Source organism: Neodiprion lecontei, chromosome 5, assembly GCF_021901455.1.
Source record: "Neodiprion lecontei isolate iyNeoLeco1 chromosome 5, iyNeoLeco1.1, whole genome shotgun sequence".
In the NCBI taxonomy this organism is placed as follows: domain Eukaryota; kingdom Metazoa; phylum Arthropoda; class Insecta; order Hymenoptera; family Diprionidae; genus Neodiprion; species Neodiprion lecontei.
Genome location: NC_060264.1, coordinates 118458 through 141127, shown reverse-complemented (window position 1 = coordinate 141127; position 22670 = coordinate 118458). Strand labels below are relative to the sequence as shown.

The following is a 22670-nucleotide window of genomic DNA, read 5'->3' as shown; positions in this document are numbered from 1 at the left end:
TCGAGCTCCGAACTGATTGATATCCAGACTTTTGAATTTGCATTCGAACGACAACTGCAACGAATCCCAAACTGACGATGATACTTTCTTATCGATACTAACTCCCGTTTTTACAGGTATTGTGTGGTTTTTACCGTTCTCAAATTTTGACCCCACAGCAATTAGGCGCTGAAATATCGAGATTTTACCTTTTCAATGGCACAATTGGCACGAGAAAACTGAGAGCTCCTCACATGCAGGCGTGAGACCATTATTTAGGAACGGGGAAACTTCAGCAGCTGACTTCACACTACTCGAGACTGTCATGGCGGCAACTGTCAAACGACTGAGAAAGACGCATGGTCCGTGGCTGGTCGACGGTTAGAGTCGTCTGCTATGTTGTAATAGCGCGCATATACAGCTTATAGTAATTATATTGGGCTGGAAGAGTTGAGTAATCGTATTTACGAGTGATTCACGCCAGCACGTGAGTAAAATTAACGCTCATTACCCCCGTTTTGTTCCCTCCCTGTAAATTAGCAATGGAGGCACCGCGAACGCCGATGGACAATCTCCTGAACATGTTGGGAGGGTTTAGTCCGGGTCACGAGAAGGCACTCAAGCAGGGCTTCTACAATGCCGTAGCTCTCTTTCTACTTTTCGCAGCCTCTGCTGCGTTCTACGGCCTCTATTTCATACTCAGTCCCTTTGTCAAGCCGCTGATATGGGCGCTGCTGTGCGGCTCTGTACTTTTTCCCTTCAAACTGCGACTCACGACCGCCGTACAGTCCTGGTTCGTTGCTATGGAGAGTTCCAACAAGCCATTAATAGTCAATGTTGCTGTAATTCCACTCCGGTTTTTCGACGACGTTTCTGAAATCATCGGCTCGCTGCTGAGGAAGTATTTCACATACATCGGACCCGTTTTGGTTGGCATTCCGACCCTCCTACTCATCTATAACTACACTCCGAGTTTTCTCACTTGCATCATTTGGAGGGAGTTCCAGATCGCCAACACCATAATCAACTTCTTCGTTTCAACATGCGGTTTACTTACGGTAAGCCTAGCACTCTTGTCTAAAATCTTTCGGGAAAATTCCAAATGACTGTCTGATGAGTTATTGCCTATAAATAAACTTGACTTGTCGGACCTGCTGCAGCTAACTTGCAAAGCTAGACAAATAGCCGTGACTCCATAGTATTCAAGGCATTTTACGTTATTCAAGTATAGAAAGATAAGATTTTGATGACGAGTCAAGGGATTCTGTTTTTCTATTTCATTCTACTGTTGTGTAATACAGGATTAAATGAGGATCTTTTTCTTAAGTTTCAGTAAACCATCAACACAACAATATAATTATTTCTTTACCAGGTAACAACAATTGTCATCGGGTATTTGTCCGTCCTCTACGTATACTGGTCACCGGGAAATTCTATCCAATTCCGCTACATGTCGTTCGTTATATGGTTTGTTGTTAGTTTGTATATATCAAACTTGATCGGAGCGTACCAGGTGATCGTCTTCGTTATTCTGCAGCTGCTTTTCCTGTTGGGTTTCATTTACGAAGTAGTTCTAGTTTTGGAGCGTCAGGGGATGGAGGGAAGAAGAGTAACCTTCGTAGACGCTGCCCGCACAGTTTTCTCTAATCATCTCGTTAGTCAAATACCAAACGATAGTTCTTCCAAATCACTAACACCAGAAGATGACGTATGTATGCTGCCACGTTCGTCGGGCGAAGGAACGTCAAAATTTTTCTCTGAGCTGGAAGAACAAAAATTTGAAACCAGTAAAGAATCGAAAACTCTGCCACCTCAGAGTAAGCTGTGCACCAAGTCAATGTCTCTAGATGCAGATGTCGGAATGTCACCTGAGCATCTGCTCAATCCGCAAACTTCAAAGTCAATGGAAAATATGCGCGCAAGGTCAATAGCTCAAGAGCGAAATTTTTTAAAGAAGTTAAAAATCGACTTCAAATTGTCACTGGATATCGAAGACGATACAGTGAACACGGAATATTACATGTACTTTGCATTATACGCTTGCATCGGGATGCTTGTTTGGAAACATAAATGGATGATACAACTCTTATCCCTGCCAATTGCCTACTATTTGATCAAGCAAATTGGAAGCTCCTGCGGGTTTTGGAAGTTTATAGACAAACAGTACAGCGCTATCGTCGACACTGTTGCTACCTGGTGCAACGAGAGACATCAAGCATTGGTCCCTGCGCATGTCAGAGGCCTGTACAAAATAGGAGTAATCCTGAATAAAAAATTGACCGAAGTCTTGAAGGGGTCTGTAGACGCTGTAGCTACCACAGCTGTTATCCTGGGATTGCTCATATTCACTACCTGTGCCTCAATTTTTATCACCATACAGGTGAGTGCGCTCAAAGAAGAACAAATGTTCGATCATTTGAAAAGAATTCAGATGATTCATACGCACATATTGAGATCCTTCTATTTTCGTCCTACTGCAGGTTTATGCTGAGGGTATGCACCTGATTCAAGTCACGGGCGATGTTCTGAACTCTTCGCTAGTCAATAACGCAGACATAGACTGGGTGCCAGAGCAATGGGAAGATTCGGTTAACAGCGTGCTGGACAATGCCTACACTTATGGTCGCAGTGCGATATCGGATGGTGTGAGTAAACGACTTTCACGTTCTCGTCTACCTCCCATTCATTGTTTGCTTCTTACCTGGGCAAACGATTTCATATTAAGTTCGTCAATTATTTCGCAGATAAAAGGGCTCGTCAAGGACATGGAACCGATAAAGGCTGAAATGATGGAGAAAAAGGTTCTTGAGCTATGGGACAGGCTTTACCAAGCTTGGATGATGTCAAACGCCGATCCTGCAATGGTTGGCCCTACAGTAGACGCTGATGCCGCCTATTCTGTATGGGAAAGTTTTAAAGACAGCTTCGGAAAAGCGCCACTGCGTTAGTACGAAATATGAAAAAAACTACCTGAATTTCAACAAAAGGTCGAAATTTCTAATGTGATTCACAATAATGTTTTCTAGAATTATTCAACATGACCAGCGTACAAAATTTTGCCAAAGAAAACGTCGGGATTCTAATGTCACTTTTGGATTCCGTTTGGGGCATAGTCAAAGGAAACGTATCCGTGATAACGAGTGTTTTCACCGAGTTATTGTATGTTGTACTTATGAGTGGCTCTGCAGTACTCAACTTCATGCTCAGCATGGTACGTTCGATCGTCAATATCTGTCCACACATTATAAAATCAAACGGCAAATTATTCATCGTTCCATACATATGTACAATTACAGGTAGTGTTCTTCACAACACTATTCTATCTGCTGAGTTCTAGTGGAAAGACTTATAAGCCAATAGAACTGATTACTGTGTTCAGCCCGATAAGCTGCAATAGGTACGTATTGGAAGATGCCGATTGCGACGAAATATTGTTTTTCGTAATATATTCGAATTAAAATTCAAATAACTTTTGTTTCGCAAAAGCATTCTCAGCATTGGACGGTATGTTTGTCTAATACAATAATTCAAAGATTTCGTCACTTATTTGTTTGATGTTGTATATATTGCTTAATCTATTCTCGTTTTTTGAAATCTTCAGATTCGCCATTGCCTTGGAAGAAGCAGTGATCGGCGTTTTCGCGGCAACGTTCAAGCTCGCATCGTTCTTTGGAATGTGGACATGGTTTACGCACAATCTATTCCAAGTGAAAATAGTTTACCTTCCATCAGCGTTCGCAACTATGCTAGGTGCAGTTCCTTTCCTGGATGCATACATTGCTTGTGTTCCAGCAGCCATGGAATTGTGGTTTACTCGAGGATCCATGGTTGCCTTGGCCTTTTTCGTGTTCCATTTTGCTCCGTTCAACATCGTAGTCACAGATTTTTACAAGGAGATTAAGGGGTACTTGCAAATACATTTTCTACCCCCCCCCCCCAAATTCAATACCAGGATTTCTTTGTAAAACAATCAAATTATGGTCAGACTGAGAGTTTCTAATATTCCATCTTCTTCTAATTTTCAGGGGCGGTCATCCGTACTTGACTGGGCTTTCAATAGCAGGTGGCGTCTTTTGCCTTGGGGTACAAGGTGCGATATTTGGTCCGCTGTTACTTTGCTGTATAATGGTGGCCATAAATCTGAGTCGACGATATCTCCACTCTCCGTCAGAAGAGGCTATTTATAAACTTAAATCTCAATTCAGTCGTTTGAAAGGGGGTGATATATAGCGATATGCATGAAAGAGCGTAACTGTCTCGCGTCTTTTTATTTAGACCTAAGCGTTAAACGCTTCTCATTTTCGCGGTAGATAAATGAAACGTCATCTACAGCGTGTAAATGCAATGAAAACGAAGGCAAGAAAACTTGAAGCAGCGATGAAGACATCTAGAAAAAGAGTATATCGTATGTATACTTCAAGGTTCTCTACAATTAGCAATGACAAAACATGTTACGCATTCGCTATTACAGCTTCTCTCAAATCTAATTGCCAAATTGAAAGATTGTTTATTGTCGATCGAATATTTACGTAAATCTTGCTTCTGAACTTCGATAAAATTTTAAAAGTGTACACGAATTGGAACAAACGTTGTAAAAACAAAGAGAAAAATTACGTGCTGTAAGCAAAAGTGATAATAATAACGACGACGACGATGAACGCGGGTACATACCTAGTCTGTATTTAAAGTACTATCAGTATAGTCATTTTTATGGTCTAATATTAACATAGTGTATGTATTTTATATAGGATATAAATATTTATTTTGCTATGCTTTTTTGTTTACTAAACCAACTTCATACTACTGTTACTGTTACTACTTTGATAAGAAAAACAAAATGAAAGGAAAAAAAATTTGCTGTGCGAAAAACGAAAATCATATTATTTTGAATAAAAATTAATTTATTTAACTGTCATAGTGTTGTTTCAATATTTATCGAATGAGTTGGAAATCCCTTTAACCGGATATAGATTGAGTGTAATAAAAAACAACGTGTGCAAAGCGAATAACATTACATGGGTGTAAATCGAATTAGTCAAGATGTACTGGATGTGGATCACCTGCATCGCAATCATCATTATATTAATTTTGCTCGTCGGATTTGAAATCTATATTCACCGTGACAAGTACGGGATTTAATTGTGAATCAATTCTAATTGAACTGTGATTCGTATAATCACAGATACTGATGGTATTTTTTCTGTCATTCATTTCACGCAAAATAAATATTCCGTCATATTCTAACAAAGATGCGTAGTTTTCACCTAGTATACGATCAACTCAGGTTCGTCATTTCGTTGGTTCAAGAAATGCGGTGTTTTTATCTTTTGATTAACATAAATATCTGACAATGTCGTAACGGAGAGTGATTGCCTAATAATTTCAGCTGTCGTTGTTTCCTCAGAATGAATAGAAACTATCTTCACTCCACGGAATATGTGAAAACCATTCTCCGAAAACCGTCCATTTACCTCACTACCCAGATCCAACCACACAAATAGTGCAATGCTGTTCGATCGTAGTAGAATAGTGTAATCCGACCCATTTGAATTTGCCACTTCTCCATTTTTCTGCTGAACATGTACCTGCAAGAGAAACGTCAGACCTCCATTGGATGAATAATGAGAAATATGCCGATGAAATTTGAATTAAGATTCAAACTTACACGAATGTCTGCCAACGGCAATGACACTGTTTTCAGTGGCGCAGGATAAATGTAGTTATTTGGCGCGATAGCCGACTTATCTTTATCCATCAACACAAGCTCTATGATACACTTTCTTTTTCTCAAAGTCACCCCACCGCAGTCAGCTTGCTCAAGATAATGATCAAGCCCGAAATTTGCAACCATTGTTGCGGCATTTGATGACTGAAAACAGATAAGTTTACTATTAAAAGTACACCAGGCCGATTGCGTTGAGGATTTCATATTGTTTGAGCAAAATAATACTTTACAATTGTAATTTCCCTAATGATCTGCGTGTGAACTGGCATAGCAGAGCTCCATTTATAAGTATTTATTGCCAAGCTACAATTCTTGATCTCAGTTAGTTTATCCGATACCACGTAGAGCTCCAGTTCACTCGCGGGTGAAACATGGGATGTGACAATTATAGGTGCAAAAAATTCCTGGGCATAGTAATGAAGCATTTTCCAACGACCCCCGAATTCTGGATATACAAGAAGTTTCGGTAATTCAGTGTCTAATTATCAATGCTATTGAAACTCACCTATTGATGACCAGGACGGGGCCTGCCAAACGTCGTTGAGCTGCCAATACAGTGCACCCATGGTCATTCCTTCTCCCACGGAGTTCAGACTGCTTCGAGCTTGTCTGTAAAACTCGGTTTCAATCTTAATCGAGACAGCCTGGTTGATTTGCGTTAAATAAATATACTTGATGAGGTAATCAGTCGCATTATCAGATTGAGGAAGTTCAAAATTTTTCTTCACTAGAGTCTCCATGGATTCATATCCGCCTGGGAGGTGCTGACGATGTTTCATGAACGAACTGTTGACCTTGAGGTCATCTATATTCTTGGTTGCACTTGCCAAGGTGTGTATCGACGGAATTGACTCTACCCCATATTCCGAGGCAAACCTAGGTCTCGGATATTGATTTATGTCCCATCCGTTGTTGATGTAGTTGTAGTAGTGTACTGAAAAAAATTGAAGCTGGTTGCAATGGATGATACGTTAAGATTTTGAATTACCACTGTGGAAATTAGAGACTGCTATTACCATCTCCGTACAAATTGGAATAAGGATCCGGTCCAAGATAATTATTTTTTTCAGTGAACAGGCCGTCGCTAGGACTGGAGACCACAAACGGCCTACTCGGATCTACCCTTTCTACTTCGGTCTTAATGACATGAACGTACAGTTTGATGTAGTCTTGCTTGTAGATTTCTTTAGTGCCGGTTCCATACCAGTTACCATAAAGCGCGACTTCATTTTCGTTGTTTCCAGCCCAAATTGCAATGCTAGGATGGTGCTGTAGCCTCCTTACATTTTGCACTACTTCTTGTCGCACGGAGTCCAGAAAATCGTCGGTAGTTGGATACATGGCACAAGCAAACATGAAATCCTGCCAGATCATTATTCCGTACTCATCGGCGATCTCGTAAAATAAATCAGACTCATAAAAGCCGCCGCCCCAGACTCTAAGCATATTCATATGCGCGTCCTTCGCAGACTTCAGCAGCTGTCTGATTGTCCCTTCCTCCGCTGAAAGCTCTGGAAATACGCTTGACGGAATCCAGTTACTGCCCTTTGCGAACATAGGAACGTCATTGATCTTAAAATAGAAATTCAGCCCTTTTGTCAACGGCTCTTGAAGTAACTGGACTGTTCGGAAACCTATCTTCAAATTCCGACGCGTTTTCTCATTGGAAACCGTTATTTCAATAGTTAATGGGTAAAGACGTTGATCTCCGTAACCATTTGGCCACCATCTCTCGATATCGCTCTGAAAACATTTGTTATTTATTCACAAACTGTTCTGTGAATAAATTCATAAAATCATGCGTAATCGCTTACATCAAGAATGTTGAGAACAAGAGACACATTAGCATTTTGTTCAATCATTTTCAATGTCGCATCACTCGAGTTCTTAACATGGATTCCTCCATTAACTTCCATGTCGGCAAATATATTGCAAACAACAGTCTCGTTTCTTGTTTCAACAGTATTGACGAACGCTGTTATTAGGATGTGCCAGGTGTTATTTTTCTTGTAGAGATCCGCAGTCACATCAGTTACCAAAATGTATTTTACAACTTCCACTTCAACGTCTTTCCTGAAAAAGTATAAGAATTGTAGAGTAAAGGTGATAAAGTAGAAAAGGTTCACAGAGGAAGAAAATCTTACCAAATTCCAATTGAAGGAAACGCTGGGCCCCAGTCCCATGAAAAACTGGCTTGCATTTTTCTTATATGATTTACGTGACATTCTCCGTTATATTCTTTGGGGACGCATTGGGGCGGTACTATATACTTGCGGCTCTGTTCGTCATACAGTTCGTTGGCTGCCCTGATTGGTGAACCTAATATCACTTTCAAATTATTCTTCCCAACCTGCGGTGTAACAACAAATGTAAAATAAACTATCCACGCAGAATCGCATGATTCCATAGCATAAAAACCCCTAGTTGTTATTTACCTGTAAATGTTTTGTCACGTTGAATCGATATCTCACAAACATATTTGTCGCTTCCCCAACTGGTATCTCGTTGATAAATATTAAAGCAAATGTGTCCAGTCCATGAAACGTTAAAATTGCATTTGCAGTTTCATGGAACGGCACGCTGACTGTGGGTTTATAATTTACGATAAAAAACATTAGCCAAAACTTGTACACGGATTCGTTTATCAATGTATCGTACCATTGAAGCTGGTGGTAAATGCAAAGATTTGATTTCCCACCCAACGATTGTTGACATCATTTTGACCGATTAAATTTTCTGGAATTATTCCAGCCTTGACTAAATCTGTGTAGACGCCTCCAGGTACCGTTGCATCGAACAATACAGCTGCAAAGTTGGAAAGAGATAAGTAATGAAGATTACTAGAGAAACACCGCAATGCGTCAAATAACTACTAAGCTACTCACTGCCTTCGTTCAGCCTATGAAACGTGTCATCTGTAAACAAATGTCATAAGAATTTTGTGAGTTTTCTGGAAAAACACAGATAAGTCTGCAACTGGGAAATCATCTTACTTACTCGGAGACAGAATGTAGGCATTCCAGCGACCGTTTAAGCTGATTGATTGAGCACCGAAGGAAAAGAGAAACAATGAAAGGAAAGGTGATACTTGGGTTAATTTCATTTTCAAGTTGTTGGAAAATGAAACTTTGCACATCAATTCTTCTGAGATCGTTCAAACACCCCAGATGTGGAGTGCAGCTGACTTGTCTGTCGTTGAAAGGTAACCTCCGATCATAGGCGGTGGTTAGAAATCTCTGATTGCATCAATTATAACTGATAAATCATCTGGTTCGCCACATTAACTGAACTCAAGCAAGTCTTCAAGTCAATTATCGTTGTATGCTATCAAAACACCTCACTTTAATTTGACCTGCGACCTTATACATCAAACTGATAAGAGTGTAAACTAATCTGCTTGCATGTCTCTTATCACACTTTATTTACAAAGATAAATATGGTGACTTGGGCTCGCCATGCAGTTGAGCGGATAAAACTTGTACTCTTCGGTTATAAATACTTGATGAAATTTAAAATGTAAGTTCAAGAAAAATAAAATAGTTAAATCTATTAATATTGTAATCATAAAAGTTTTTGCGAATGCAAAACATTAATTATGAATCTTATTCCAATTAGTACAAGTTTGAAATCGACGAGTATGATCGGCAAACAATTTATACAACAGTTTTTTGAAACCCTATCGCTAACTCAACAAGCTTTCTGTACACAGATTGTGACGTAAAAACTGCTCGTCGGTATAATTTCCCTTCTCATGTAAATATGCTGTAAAAATCTTTAATTCATCTTAATCACTGCTCATACCAAAATTGCTAGGGTATTTTTTTTTTTCGACATTCAATGTCAGTTAACAAAATAGGTACAACGCTTGCATATTCTCTATTACAAAACGCTTGGGTCATGGCCACGTTACGACAAAAGGAGGTAATAAGCTGTTGACTGTAGCATTTTCTTGTTTTATGTAGTCCCGATATCGAATTGTAGCTACAGTATAACAATAACTTATTTACACCATCTGAACTGTAGTACATCAGTAAAATGCTAATAATTTCTAGTGGAATGTTTAACGATCGAAACATTTTTTTTTTTTTCCTTTAAAATGATAGAAAAAGTTTGAATATAATTCGTCCATTATATTTTATGGGAAGAATTTCTCGGGGTCGGCAGTTAGTGACAAAACATTCAATCACTTAATGTTTTGACCTGATAGAGGGGGACGGGGGGCTCCTATGAAATTCAATTGACCCAACAAATCAATAAAACACGCTTAATTGCGGTGCAAAATAAAAATTAACATTCAGGCCGAAATCGCTGTGACAGCGAAAAATGAAAATAAGAGTAAGTTATGCGAACGAAACCTATCGGAAGACATATGTCATATGCAGGTGGTCATCATCAAAGAGTGGAAAGGATAAATTATATTTTATCACAAGATGATAGCTTTCGTTTTGAGACTCTTCTGTCTGTGATTAAGGTTTTTCGTGTATACGCGATGTAATCATGATACTTACAACAGTCTTCTTTACCCACAATGACCAACAACAAGGAATTAATATTACTCAATATCTATAAACCATATGTAAAACAACTTGTCTATTAAATTTCAATTGTATAACCGCACGTAATTTTTATTCAAATTTACTTGTAACATATGTAATATAAATAATTGGCATATTATCATCATTTCTAATGTTATTATTATTATTATCATCAGTCAATCCGTGATTGCATCTAGCAGCAACACCACGAAACTGTATGCTGTTCAATTTATGAATGGATTTGCAGTTTACAATCCAATTAGGTACCCAAACAAACGTTTGGTGAGAACGTTTTGTTGTACATAGCTTCGGTAATTTATATCCATATAATTACCAAAAGCACATTAGCCTGTGTTTGTAAGAAAACTGCTTGGAATACAACGTGTATGACTCTTTACATAGGCTGAAAATTCTCGTTGATTTTTAAGTGAAGAACCTGTAATGTACGAATTTGTTTGAAATTCTTCTGTACGCTGTAGAAGCTAAATGCTGAAGTAGGAAGAAGCTACCCAGTCACTGCCTCCGCTTTATGTTTGCAGGCGATTTTCGTTTTCTTTTTTGCTGAAGAAATTGCTCCGTGTAGTTTATAGAGGATTCACTTTGCTCACTGATTGGAATAAAACAGCGTATCGGTGATGTTGGAACTTCGATTATTCGTGCGTCTGGTGAATCTGAATTTCAGTTGATCAATCAATCGTTAGCGGAGGTCACATGATGTTGCTATTATATGAAATAGATTAGTTAATGAATTTCCTTTTCTTCTGATATTTGTCCATCTGACTTTTCAGCATTTGTAGAAGATTGCACATAAATAGTTTAAAGCAAAATGATTACACGTCCCATCATAGTTGTCCAAAATTGTTAATTACATTTCAGAAATTCGTAATTTACATACCAAATTGAGTCTGATTACTCTGCTTCTCCTTTTCCTTCAACAAACAATGGTGACAGTGATCCTCCAAGATGATACCGTCCTTTGTTGAGAATTTAGAGCAAATGTTGCAAACTAAGAGTTGATCGTCATCAGTTATCATAAAATCGTCATTACTGGCTGGCGAACGGCTACCACCTGGTATCGCGACATTATCAAATTGGTTACAGTCAGCGGCGTGCTGTTGTATTTCTGCTTTCGAAAACTCGAGAAGACAGATTGGGCATTGAACTCGTTCTTCCATAGCCTTTTGGTTAATGTTGATAGATGTGAGGATGTTATTATCATCATCATCGTCCTAGGAAAGACAAAAGTACATGGACTATGAATGTGACTATTTATTCCACAATAATTGAAATTTAGTTATGCTATGTCCGGAAAAGTTCATAATACAAACCGTGAACACAATTTCTTGGCGGTGCCTCTCTGCATCTGCCTGTTTTTGTTGCATCTGCCTCGCTCTGCGTTTCTTATTACGAATGACTTCGCCGTTTCTCCACTTCTCTTCTTTAGCTTTCATTTCATCTTCTTTTGCTTGTTTCTGCTTTCGTTCCTCTTCATCCTTCTGCAATCTGATCAATGCTATTTCTCTTCTTTTCTCTATTTCTTCACTCTGCAGTTTGGCGTGCTCTGTCATTTTAATAGCCTCCATTTTCGCCTCAGCGTTTTTATTATGCAGCAGCCACGATGCTCCGAGAGCCAGTTTACTTGACAAACCTTTCACTTTCAAAGGTTTTATTTCTATGTCGCCCTGATTTTCCTCAGTTTCATCATCATGGAGCTCGTTTGTTATTTCACCATCGGTCAGCGTTCTAATCGGACTCTTGGTTTCTTTGGAAAACGGATTCCTAAATTTACCTCTCGCTGCTGCGGTCGTTCCTATATTTGAACCTTTTTCCAACACGGCCTGCGCGTCTTTTTTTACAGGGCATTTCCTTTTCCGTTTTGCTCCGTTTTGTCGTGCACCCTGTGGCGATTTAGGTTTGCTTGGGTTAGGCGGCACGATGCGCCTAGGCACGAAGTCCTCGGGTGATGAGATGCGATCAACTTCCTCCACTTTCTTCGTATACTTCTTCTTTCGCAAGCTTGCCAAATCGTTGTTGTCAAAGTCATCGCTGTTGTACGCAGTTATTAAAGAGGGTTCCTCTATTCTAACTTTGTTCAAATTATTCAACATTTTTTCGCTACGTGTTAGATGTTTTTCGCAACCGCTAGAGCTCCCTGATCTCATTTGGGGTTCCCAACACATATCAGATGTTTTAGCTTTCTTCTTTGTATCAAATATACTCTCATTTTCATCATCACTATCAACCTGATCCTGTGCTACATCTCTAAAGTGATCAACAGCTTTACGCTTGCAAAGACGATCCTGGTTTCTCCTTGTCAAAGAAGACTCTTGATTTTTGATGAAACTTGTCCGCCTTTCTGGCGTACTCGGTTCTTCTTTCAAAGGCTTCTTGTCCAAGCTACCATTATTGGTGCCCACCTAAAGAAACGTTGAAATGAATTAGATACTTTATTTTCGTGTTTGTAAGGAAATATATAATTCATTCGTTTTTCTTGTCTTTTGTTTTATTATTCCAGTACAATATTTTAAAACACTAAAATGCTTTTCTCATTATACATGTATGTACAATTTTAAGTAACTAAGAAACTGCGACAGATGTAGGTTTAAGTTTTAAAGTGAGAGACAGTATTTAATGCTTAATGGTACAAGCGGTATAAGGCGTTGTTGAACAGAAGGCAGACTAAGATACGTATGTTAAAAGTTAGAGAAAAAGTGGCGCTTCAATAGATTTTCAACAACAATCATGTGGGTCGTCTTAAATATTATTCTCAACATTTTAAACCATGATTGAAGATTAGTTTGAATGCTAACTTTGAAATCACGATATTTTTCGAAAATTAAGAAAGAATAGAATAAAAAGAAATCACTTCTAGTTGTCTCAATAAAAAAAATCCAATATATAATTTCATTAGTTTTATAAAATAAAAATTTACAACCCGCCAATTGTATTTCAGGATCGAGAATTAAATGCTCTAATTTCAACGATATACATGGCATAATATATACAAATGTTACATTCACATACGTATGTGAACAAAAAAGGATCGTGGAGTATTGTGTAACAATATTTTTTAATAACAGGAAGACGTGAATTGGAAGTGTTTGTTTTATTTTAAATTAAATACAATCTACCACTGAAAAAATATCAGATTGAGTATGTAATTCTAAAGAGAGATGCGATAAATAAATATAAATCTGATGCAACTGTTCTCTTTGTAAAATTGAAAACTGTCACGGCTTATAAAAATATTTTCAAATCGGTAACTTTTCATCAGTAATTAGAGAGGCGAATGTGTACATATATTGAAAATCTACTAAAATTACCGCAACGACCGCAAATTACTTGAGTCTTTTCAGTAAACTACGTCATTATTCAACATTTACATGTCAGCATAAATGTAAATTGTGTATATCAAACGTATCGTATATATGATGAATATTTAAGAGCATAAAACTGCTTTTTGCTTGATTACACAGTGATAATTCATATAATAGAAACTTTTTTGTGTAGTAAATTGAGTTTTGTTGTGAAGAATCGGCTCCGTCAGCGATAAGATTGATATGAAACTGATTGGATGGAGGTACCCACCTTGATGGGTGACCCCCATTGAAACTCTGAAGCATCATGCCTGTGTTTTCTCCTCCATATATCGGCGACTTCTCCTAATTGGTAAGTCAGAACGTTCAATAGTTTTTCTTTTGCATCCAAGGCCTTTCTATGATGACAGAAGTTGTAAGGTATTCTTTCCTGTATCACAGGTCTGTCCTTTTGTCTTAGAGGTACGTCACTTTCCTCAATGACAGATTTGGTAGGATCCAGTTTCCACCTTTCAACCCTCTGATTTTTCCTAGATTTGGCATTTTCAACGTTAACCCTGAAACTGGCACTCGGGGAATTTTGTGAATCTTGTGATATGTCTGAAACAATTTGCCACGCATTTTTAACCAATGGTTGAGTTTGGGTTTCCTCAACTTCCCCGCTTGCCATCGTATTTTCTTTGACCAGTTTGTCGAATATCGACTCAGGATCCGTGCTGGACCGCCTAAGATTACGCTCTTCGTTCGTAAATAATTCGGGCGATGATAAAGACATTTCTTCGACCGGTTCCCCATCTAAAACTGATTTACGACTAGACGCTGTTGGCGATACTTTATCCGATTGCTGGCGATAAGAGAAACTTGGTTTAGGTAACGAGTTCTCTTCCGATGGCAAGTCTCGCTTCGCATTACCCTGCAAGGCCACTTCTGTCCCCGTCATTTCTTGAGAGTATTGACTCATCTGAAATGACGAAACGTATTCCTTACCTTCTGCGATTAAATAATCGTATTGATTTCTAACTCGTCACCTCACTGTTTACAATGGTGCATTTCAATTAAAGTAAGACTATCATTACCTCCTGAGAAGAACGATTCTCAGGTTCAATACCAGCCATATCTCTGGACTCATTAATGACCTGGAGTATTTGTTTCATCTGGTCGTAACCCATTCCATCCTCGTACATTTCCATACCTGCAGAAGATTGGAATGTACAATGAAAACGACCAAATAATGAAAACCCATCTTGCTTGACGAGGGTTAGTTATCTACGAATTGAGGGGGTTAGGCGGAATTTTACCTGGAATGTTTGGTGTATGATGAACCACAGTTAGAGGTTGGATTTGAAGAATAATAAAACTTGAAACAGATTTCAATGATCAAACGAGTGAACTTACTCATCAGTTCCTGAGCCATTTCGGCAGCTTCAATTTCCTTGGCTGACATTTGGTTTCTTTGCTTTGAACTTCCCTCGCCGGTCGACATTGTTGAATGAACAGTAATGATAATTGTAAACAAAAAAATCTATCTACCTATTTTCCCTTGCAAAACGTGAAAACAAATATCAATGAACAATAACATTGGCAGGTATCGGATTCCCAAGGTAAATAAACACACCCGAAAATAATGCGCGGCTCTAACGGCTCGTTATCGCCCGCGGAATGGTTAGGAAAAAAACCAAAATTTTGTCGAAACCATAACATTTATTTGACTTTGATTACTCTGATTTATTTGCCTCCTACTACTTTTCTCGAGCACGAAGAGAAAAACTTTTCGGCCAATTGCTTGAATTGACGTAATCTAGAAATCAAAAGTTTATCCGAACGATCCGAACCAACGTGTCGATCGAACTAGCTGTGACGCGTATTTTTACATTTGCGTTCAACTTCACGTGCTTCCAAAATATGTATGTATGTACGCATGTATGTATGTATGTATGTACGTACACACGTGCATATTGTACAGTACAATGTTCACGAGTCGAGCACGTCTGCATCCGTTCTCTTTTTATTATCTCATAAAATTATCAGACCATATTTGTCACTAATCTTATTGTTAGCTCATCACGGAACCTACGTTTTTGTCTTCCATTTTTTTTTTTTTTTTTCGCTAATACTTCATCAATCAGCGTAACGTTATGGTATTTTTTTTCCTTTTTGCATTAATTTAGGAAGTGGGATGGCAGCAGTGGACATACGCAAGTAATTTACAGATTTCACACCTCATTATTGACAGTCCACGTTCGGCGCGGCGCTTGAGACCTTTCTGAACGTGATTCTGAATGACGTGGCGCCATGAGTGCGTTCCGATATTTAGTTAACAGCACTGACGGCAGGGTGTAATTCTGATTGTCTATAATTAGGCGCAACCAGCCACCCATTTTGTTGTCGGGTTTGCGAAGAAGCATATCTATAAAACGCCGATAACCCCCTCAATTTTAAACGGACCTACTTGAAATTTGAAGAAAATATTTTTGATATTTTATATTTTGAGTATCGTCGAAAATTAAAAATCAACATTTTCGAAAATTCCAACTAAGTGTAACTCGTTGAATATCTGTCCTGCCATTATAACGTCGTACTCACTCATCCGTGGTTAAACTTGTACCGATTATTCCGATTCAGAGCGAGGCATCCTCAAGAGCTTTGCATTTACCTTAAAAATATATGTAGTATCCGTAACGGGTAGAGTGAGCTAGCGAGGATATGAGAGGGTGTGTGTGTGGTCAAGAGACGAATCAATCGTCGCCGAGCCGTGCTGGTGTCCGGCTCGAGGATTGTATGAACTAATAAAGGGTTTGGAAGAAATCATAATCGTGTGTTTCCCTAAATACCCTACAATATATTATACCCAATCTGATCAATCATAATTTACTGAATTCAAGCTTCTCGGTCTATTTTGATTTTTTTATGTATGTACCTCATTATAAGTTGGATGAGTTGGCGATGTAAAGGTCCTCTAACTGTTATTTATCATTACACAAACAACAACAACCATCCGGCTGAGTTCCCTCTGCTTCCTTGTGTAGGAATAAATAAGTCACAAAAAATTCTACCATATATGCATCAGGATAAGATCAGGATGAAATGCAATACTAATTCTCTTTTACTTTGCCAATCAGCTTTGAAAAATTTTTGCTTACGCCTCAATGTGCGGCAGCTCACAAAATCGATGATAGTAATATCCATATGCGTTCATTTTCTACGCGATTTTTACAATTTTATTGCACTCTATGCACGAACGCTTTTGTAATGATCTTAAATCAGTGAAGTTTGGTCTAGCCCTGAAAAAAAGGAAAGCTTGCTACAATCCTGACGTATGTATCTATATGCATGTATATGTATACATACCTAAAATCTATGCAATAGATTATTTTTCGTGGACGAGTGTTCAAACAGATCAAAATATATATTTGAAGGTAAATGGCAGGAAAACGCCGATTTATTCACGTGAAAAACTATTATTACAGTTCAACTCATATGGATAAGGGTGCACAATGTTCACTGTAGAAAAGTAGCTGATTTCATCGTTACGTCCGACAACGTAGTGTAATATAATACACGCGTATCTGTTTCAGATAAAAATTTTGTCGTCATTCCGAAATCAGCGGGTAACTACGTAAATTTCAGATGGTGAAAAATCCCTCCAACGCACAGGTGACGTTGGAATCAGTCAGAGACGTCGGAAGTTTGAAATTGGTTGGATTCTTTGCCTGGTTGGATTCTTCGCTGGAACACATGAAGAAAGATGCTGCAATAATTAAAATGTTTATACATGTACTTCGTTGAAAGGCGTTTTACCAGCTTCGACGTATCATATTTAATCTACAAAATGTTACACGAATTTGATTTTTCGTTTTTCACCCCTTGTTTCATAAAAATCTTTCAACCAATCATCCCGTTTCTTTCTTCTATTAATTATTCGTCTTTCTGAAAACGTCTGTAAACCATATCATGTATATTTCACATACTTATGTAGCTTATATAAGCGTCGAATCTTCCGCAATTATTCGATACAGGTATGTAGGGTGTGAAGGTATAATGTATGTATGTACCTCTGATAACGAGTGTATAATGGTTAAATGTATACGCATCACGAAAGTAGGTATGCAATTTATTGTAAGTTGTAATACGTACAAATGATCAACGGATACTGCACGTTTTATTAGATGTACGATCGTCTGCCAATCGTTCAGGTTCTACTTCATAATTACAAGTTTGCACTTTCCTTTGCTATCTTGTCTTTCGCCTTTTCCGCATGTTTTGAAAGGGGCAGTGATGATATTTCTGTTGATCACAAGTGGATCTCTTGATTTCGCCTTTCCTTCGTCCCCCGCGTACACATATATCTCCTCGGCGTCTTGATCCCTGCTGTGTCCCGGTTCCTCGTGAATTTTTTCAAGGAACACGTCCGGGGCGAAGACGAAATCCTCCGGCTGGGCCTGTGTGGGCCCCTGCAGGAGCGGGTACCGCCGAGGATCGTAATTAGCATTGAAAGTCAACCGTTTCGAGCTTTCGTCACCGTTCACGCCGGATAATTCGTTGGTGTCGATGAAGACCGGAACGCGATTGCTTGTGTAATAGGAACCGACGGAATCTCCACGGGAAAAACGGCGATCCACGTGTCTTCCCAGTATCACGCGATTGCCACAGGTAAACAGTTGTAAGAGGACCAAGAGGCAACAGACTCGAATTGCAGGGCACGGCCGCAAACTTTTTCCCCCGAACATACTCGTAGGCTTCCTTAGAGACATCTCAGCACTAACTCGAGTGAACTCTTCAGGTCGTTTTCTAGCACTCCGCACTGTAGAAAAGCTTCGCTTGACTTATTCTTGGAATTAATTATACTCGCTGCCGCAAACAAGATCTTACTGGCATACATATTCCGTATGGGAGGTCTTATCTCGAGAAACATCCGTAGATAGGATACCGCAATTCCACTCTGTGCAATGTTATAATTCGTAAAGTCTAGGTCTGCTTGTAAATATAATTCTATGCAGCACATGTGATAAATATTTATCAGAAATCTGATCATTCCGCCCGGTATTGCGCGACTTCTCTAGTTCGTTTAGAAGGTGGAGGATTAATACCTGTCTCTCATAAGGCATATTACTGAAGTCCATTTGAAATCATCTGGGGGATTATTATGGTTTTTCACGTTTCACATTTCCCACCGTCCAAGGCATTGTGATTGGTTAACGAAACTTTGCAAGCCGATCAGAATGCTTGGACGGTGGGAATTGTGAAAAGTGAAAAACCTTAAGAAGTCCCCTGAAGCGAAATGCAACAGTGGGGTCAAAATTCACTGAAAATTATACAATTTAGAAAACTCACTGGAACCCTTTCTTAAATCAGCTTCCGAGCACACGAATCGTGTAATTTTTTAAATTTTCGCATTCGTGCTACGGTGTTTCCACATTCGTTCCGGATTGACCTGCCTGATTAATTACTTTTATCGTCGATGGATAAACAGATACCAATTCTGCAGCATTACAATTCCCTGAAGAACAAGAGTTGGATCATTGTTGGATGGTGTAAGTCCCTTCGTAATATAATAAGCCTGCCATCAAATTCTACAGCATATGAAATTCTCGAGATGGCAATAGTTGCATAGAAATCACTTTTCTCGATGCCTCAACAGCTCAATTAAAATTTAATCGACGGTGGTCGCTATTACGTCTGCGATGCTTAATCATATACCTATACACGTTGCATGAAATATAACGAATGGCAAATAGTTGAATATGCAAGCTCATTACAACGAATGCCGACAACGAGCCCATGCAAGCTGCAGGATTAATCGGTGTAACAATTCAATCGTTTGAAACTTGAAACTTGAAATTTTGAAACAGCATGATTAAAATGACGAAGCAAAGCGAGGACAAACTATAAGACATACCGCGGTCATGTTCGCTACCTACGCGTATACACGTGTGCACGTCTCGCGTAACACATGCAGTTCTATTAGATTTTGGCTGTCAAGATCGACAACCAATTGGAGAAGTCACTCACCAGAGGTTTATCGTGGGCTATGCAAGGAGCACGGGTCTGCATGCACCGGTGGCGTCTCTTCTTCGGCCAGCACCGCACCGTTTCAGAGGTGCGGCAATGATGTGCATAGTCCTGAGTGAATATTTTTTACTCTCATTATCGGACGACACCGCGGTTGATGCCTCAGTTTCCGGATCTCCTAACGCCTGCCGCGCAGGGTCGTAATTTATAGTTTGAACTTGTGCCTCGTTACCCTGATTTTCCGTTTTGTCTTGACTCCCTGCCGTTCCGTTGATACTGCCGAAAATTATCAAGCCGATGATTACCGTGACGCATCGAACTCCGTGAATCGACATTCTGTTACATCGACCGTTGATGTACGCTACGGGAACGTGACTAGTAAAATCAACGCATCTCTTGTACGTTTTATAGAAATTCCCCGTGAAACAGATGTCCCGGTTGGGTTACGCAACGTACGGCAATAAGACGACGCACTCATCGTTTAAGGCAAGTGGGTGGTTCCTGGTATTGCAGAGAGCTGAACTCAGCTTTGCTTGTTCAATAAAGGTGCGATAATGTAAACTGATTGGCACTCATCGGCAAACGTTACGTAAATAAAGGTCGAGTCTTGAGCATCGCAGCGAATGCTTATACATTATATTAATATATTACACGTATACTTTATAAATCTGCCAGAGCTGACAATGAGACATGATACGTTAATTCGTGCGTATAATGTGAATGTGTTATCACGACGAGCGCAAGCTTCGATTCAAACAATTTGCGATTCAAAATTTGCTGTGTTTCCGAACAGAGTTTAATATTGGCTCTCGGGTAACGCCAGATTCATCACAACGGACCCGTAACGTTACAGTCGGTCTGACAAGAGCGTATTTTTTTATTACCTTTTGCATTTAACTGGCAGATCGTTCAATCGCCACCGCAATTGACTTGGAGTCTGTCTGGCGCTCGTTACCACGCAGCTGCAAGGAGAGTTTTTGAAAGTTTGGCTGAGAGGATGGATTATATGAAGGAGACGAAGATTCCGTAATGCACACACACAAGGGCAAAGAGCACCGCTCGTCCGTGGTCTGGTAAGTTTTTTGCCCGCTGTCTATTCGCGTTGCTCGACGGTTGTAAAACAGCTACTTTAGTCCCGGATCTGAGGCAAAGAAAAAACGCAAAATCCATACACGTGTTACGAAAACTACGGTACGCACCACGGACGAGCGGTCCTATTTGTCTAGTGTGTTCGCATGAACCCTTTAACGGCCAAGCCTCGAAATGTTTGAAAGAACACGCTTTATAAAAATAGAGTCTATCAATTTTCGTGCCTAAATAAAAAGTATATTCCAATGAAATTATTGGGTGAAAAATTTCCTTAGAGTGCGTCGGTATCTGTTAAATTATTTCAGAACTTTCAGATTGAAATTGAAGAAGATATTTTTTGAAATGGCTGTTAAAAAAAAAAAGCTTTAATACGGCATCAAAATTCTTTCCAATGGTAAGGTCGCTGAAATAAGTCACGTCGACCGATGGTCGCATTATTTTAGAGCCGACCATCTGCTAAAGTCGATAATAACTAATAGTAATAATAATCTTGTCAGTGTTTAATATGCCCGCGAGCGCTATTCAACGAGAATACCTTTACGAACAAAGTATATATGCAATATTGTCATATTGCGGTCATCTCCAGCATACTTCCTTATTGCACACGTATAACTATATCAATATTACATACATTGTATTGACTTTCCTTCACCGCCTATATCCATACGACAAACGACGGCCGTTACGCATAACCATACGCGAGCCTCGAGTTCAGTTTGTCTCGCTGCAGTCCCGCTGCACCTTCCGAACTTATACCCAAATGTTACATTACCTATACATCACGAGGACGTTACGAAAACCTTCCGAGAGTATTCCATTAACGTTGCGCGCGGAAAGTTACAATTATCCTAAGTGTATCATGTTCAATGGGCATATACGTACATAGTATTACGCCATAGCCTATACGCCGTACACCATCACGCGATGTGTTCTATGGCTTTGTGATCTCGGTGATCGAGTATGTCACCGGCGGTACATTGGTTCTGACCCTAACGGTATTATGCCGCAAGGGAAGAAGAAGCAGGAAAAGAGGAATATCACCACGAACGAACCTTGCAAGCAATTGTCCAACTTACAGGACCAGCCTTGGTTTCCCGTTGGCGTCCAGTCGATATTCTCCGGATGAGGGTTGACGTATCGGGGCGGTAATGATGTTTCTTTTTCCGCGGCTCTTCGGAGCTCCCGCCGTTTCTGTCTCGGCATGATCGGGATTACCGGTATCGGTTTCGTCGAGTAGGATCTCTTCTCCTTGGTTAACGTCGTCGTCGACTTTCGTCTTATTACCGATGGCCGCACCGTCTCGCAGGGTTGGCGTTGCTTCGTTATGCTCGTGCGGCGTCGTTGCAGCCAGACTTTCCATTTTCCCTGCATCTGCCATGACGCCGGCCAAATGTCTCGTACCAATTTCAGAACCAATGTCCGTTCTTCGGTTGTCGGTGACCACTGAGGACCTCTCCACCCCCGCGACTTCAATGGGATACGTGGCGTTGATTTCGCTGCTCTTAGAATCCCTGCCGTCGCGTACAGGGTTCGGTAGACAGTCCCCTACCCGGGGCGTCGACGACGTCGATACCTCGCCGCCCATTGCGCAAAGTTCACCGGCAATGATAATTCTGTCGTCAAATGCTAATCGCGCCTTACTTTTACGTCACGTATCACTCCTATTACCTAAACCCTCGGGTTCCTCACCGATTTCATTCCCAAATTTTCACACCGAACGTGTTAACGTTTTACCGCAATACTATACAAGGCGTTATTTATCCACATTTGTAGCTTCGCGAAACTTTTACTCACGATTTATTGGTTGGAATGTGACTGAAACGCGGCTGAATCAGCGCACGCCGAACCTATATATATACTTATACGTGTGTGCGTATATTACCGTTATCCAAGCTTTATCGGTGCACTAATCAGTCATATCTCTTCGACCAGTTTTCAGAAACGCATTATATATCTACCGCACGCCTACTCGATGAGTACAACGAACACGCTGTAAGCACACACCTAACAAATATT

At 39.8% G+C, this 22670-nt stretch overlaps 4 protein-coding genes across 15 annotated transcripts; 1 reads left to right on the top strand and 3 right to left on the bottom strand.

Moving 5' to 3' along the window:
* The first annotated feature begins 186 nt into the window (after positions 1-186).
* LOC107220720 (transmembrane protein 245) lies at positions 187-4844 on the top strand. Of its 3 annotated transcripts, XM_015659416.2 has the most exons (10): positions 187-428; positions 520-1037; positions 1352-2359; positions 2460-2624; positions 2724-2922; positions 3006-3190; positions 3276-3376; positions 3466-3483; positions 3581-3883; positions 4005-4844. In XM_015659416.2, exons 2-10 carry the CDS (start codon positions 522-524, stop codon positions 4207-4209), a joined length of 2700 nt encoding a protein of 899 aa, XP_015514902.1. In that variant the 5' UTR covers positions 187-428; positions 520-521; the 3' UTR covers positions 4210-4844. The 3 variants fall into 3 exon arrangements, with proteins under 3 accessions (XP_015514902.1, XP_046596958.1, XP_015514904.1); XM_046741002.1 differs by having other exon boundaries at positions 187-1037; XM_015659418.2 differs by lacking the exon at positions 3466-3483 and having other exon boundaries at positions 191-1037; positions 4005-4843.
* On the bottom strand, positions 4258-8840 carry LOC107220739 (beta-mannosidase). Its single transcript, XM_015659451.2, has 11 exons — positions 8702-8840; positions 8590-8619; positions 8363-8509; positions 8140-8288; positions 7849-8054; positions 7519-7777; positions 6721-7447; positions 6210-6638; positions 5935-6149; positions 5645-5848; positions 4258-5564 (listed from the first exon to the last, which is right to left on the bottom strand). Exons 1-11 carry the CDS (start codon positions 8838-8840, stop codon positions 5244-5246), a joined length of 2826 nt encoding a protein of 941 aa, XP_015514937.1. The 3' UTR covers positions 4258-5243.
* A 1462-nt stretch (positions 8841-10302) lies between these two features.
* Positions 10303-15833, bottom strand: LOC107220738. 4 transcript variants are annotated; one of them, XM_046741003.1, is made up of 7 exons: positions 14952-15833; positions 14633-14748; positions 13828-14517; positions 11568-12656; positions 11135-11468; positions 10749-10910; positions 10303-10675 (listed from the first exon to the last, which is right to left on the bottom strand). In XM_046741003.1, exons 1-6 carry the CDS (start codon positions 15037-15039, stop codon positions 10753-10755), a joined length of 2475 nt encoding a protein of 824 aa, XP_046596959.1. In that variant the 5' UTR covers positions 15040-15833; the 3' UTR covers positions 10303-10675; positions 10749-10752. The 4 variants fall into 4 exon arrangements, with proteins under 4 accessions (XP_046596959.1, XP_015514936.2, XP_046596960.1 ...); XM_015659450.2 differs by having other exon boundaries at positions 10303-10910; XM_046741004.1 differs by having other exon boundaries at positions 10303-10910; positions 14855-14990.
* A 1132-nt stretch (positions 15834-16965) lies between these two features.
* Positions 16966-22670, bottom strand: LOC107220744. Of its 7 annotated transcripts, none has more exons than XR_006904598.1 (3): positions 21707-22659; positions 17691-18357; positions 16966-17304 (listed from the first exon to the last, which is right to left on the bottom strand). XR_006904598.1 is itself a non-coding variant. In XM_046741027.1 (2 exons), exons 1-2 carry the CDS (start codon positions 22237-22239, stop codon positions 17223-17225), a joined length of 564 nt encoding a protein of 187 aa, XP_046596983.1. In that variant the 5' UTR covers positions 22240-22654; the 3' UTR covers positions 16966-17222. The 7 variants fall into 7 exon arrangements, 2 of the variants coding, with proteins under 2 accessions (XP_046596983.1, XP_015514943.1); XR_006904599.1 differs by having other exon boundaries at positions 16966-17277; XR_001525608.2 differs by having other exon boundaries at positions 16966-17282; positions 21707-22657.

Coding starts and splice junctions, on each gene's coding strand:
- LOC107220720 (XM_015659416.2), top strand. CDS start 522: ATGGAGGCACCGCGAACGCCGATGGACAATCTCCTGAACATGTTGGGA. Junction 1,038..1,351: donor CAACATGCGGTTTACTTACG/GTAAGCCTAGCA, acceptor TTTCTTTACCAG/GTAACAACAATTGTCATCGG. Junction 3,884..4,004: donor TTTTACAAGGAGATTAAGGG/GTACTTGCAAAT, acceptor TCTAATTTTCAG/GGGCGGTCATCCGTACTTGA.
- LOC107220739 (XM_015659451.2), bottom strand. CDS start 8,840: ATGTGCAAAGTTTCATTTTCCAACAACTTGAAAATGAAATTAACCCAA. Junction 5,849..5,934: donor TCATTAGGGAAATTACAATT/GTAAAGTATTAT, acceptor ATCTGTTTTCAG/TCATCAAATGCCGCAACAAT. Junction 5,565..5,644: donor TGCCGTTGGCAGACATTCGT/GTAAGTTTGAAT, acceptor TTTCTCTTGCAG/GTACATGTTCAGCAGAAAAA.
- LOC107220738 (XM_015659450.2), bottom strand. CDS start 15,039: ATGTCGACCGGCGAGGGAAGTTCAAAGCAAAGAAACCAAATGTCAGCC. Junction 14,518..14,632: donor AGAATCGTTCTTCTCAGGAG/GTAATGATAGTC, acceptor TCGTCATTTCAG/ATGAGTCAATACTCTCAAGA. Junction 12,657..13,827: donor AATGGGGGTCACCCATCAAG/GTGGGTACCTCC, acceptor ACGTTTCTTTAG/GTGGGCACCAATAATGGTAG.
- LOC107220744 (XM_015659457.2), bottom strand. CDS start 22,239: ATGGGCGGCGAGGTATCGACGTCGTCGACGCCCCGGGTAGGGGACTGT. Junction 17,283..21,730: donor GGGAAACCAAGGCTGGTCCT/GTAAGTTGGACA, acceptor CATGTGTTCCAG/CGAAGAATCCAACCAGGCAA.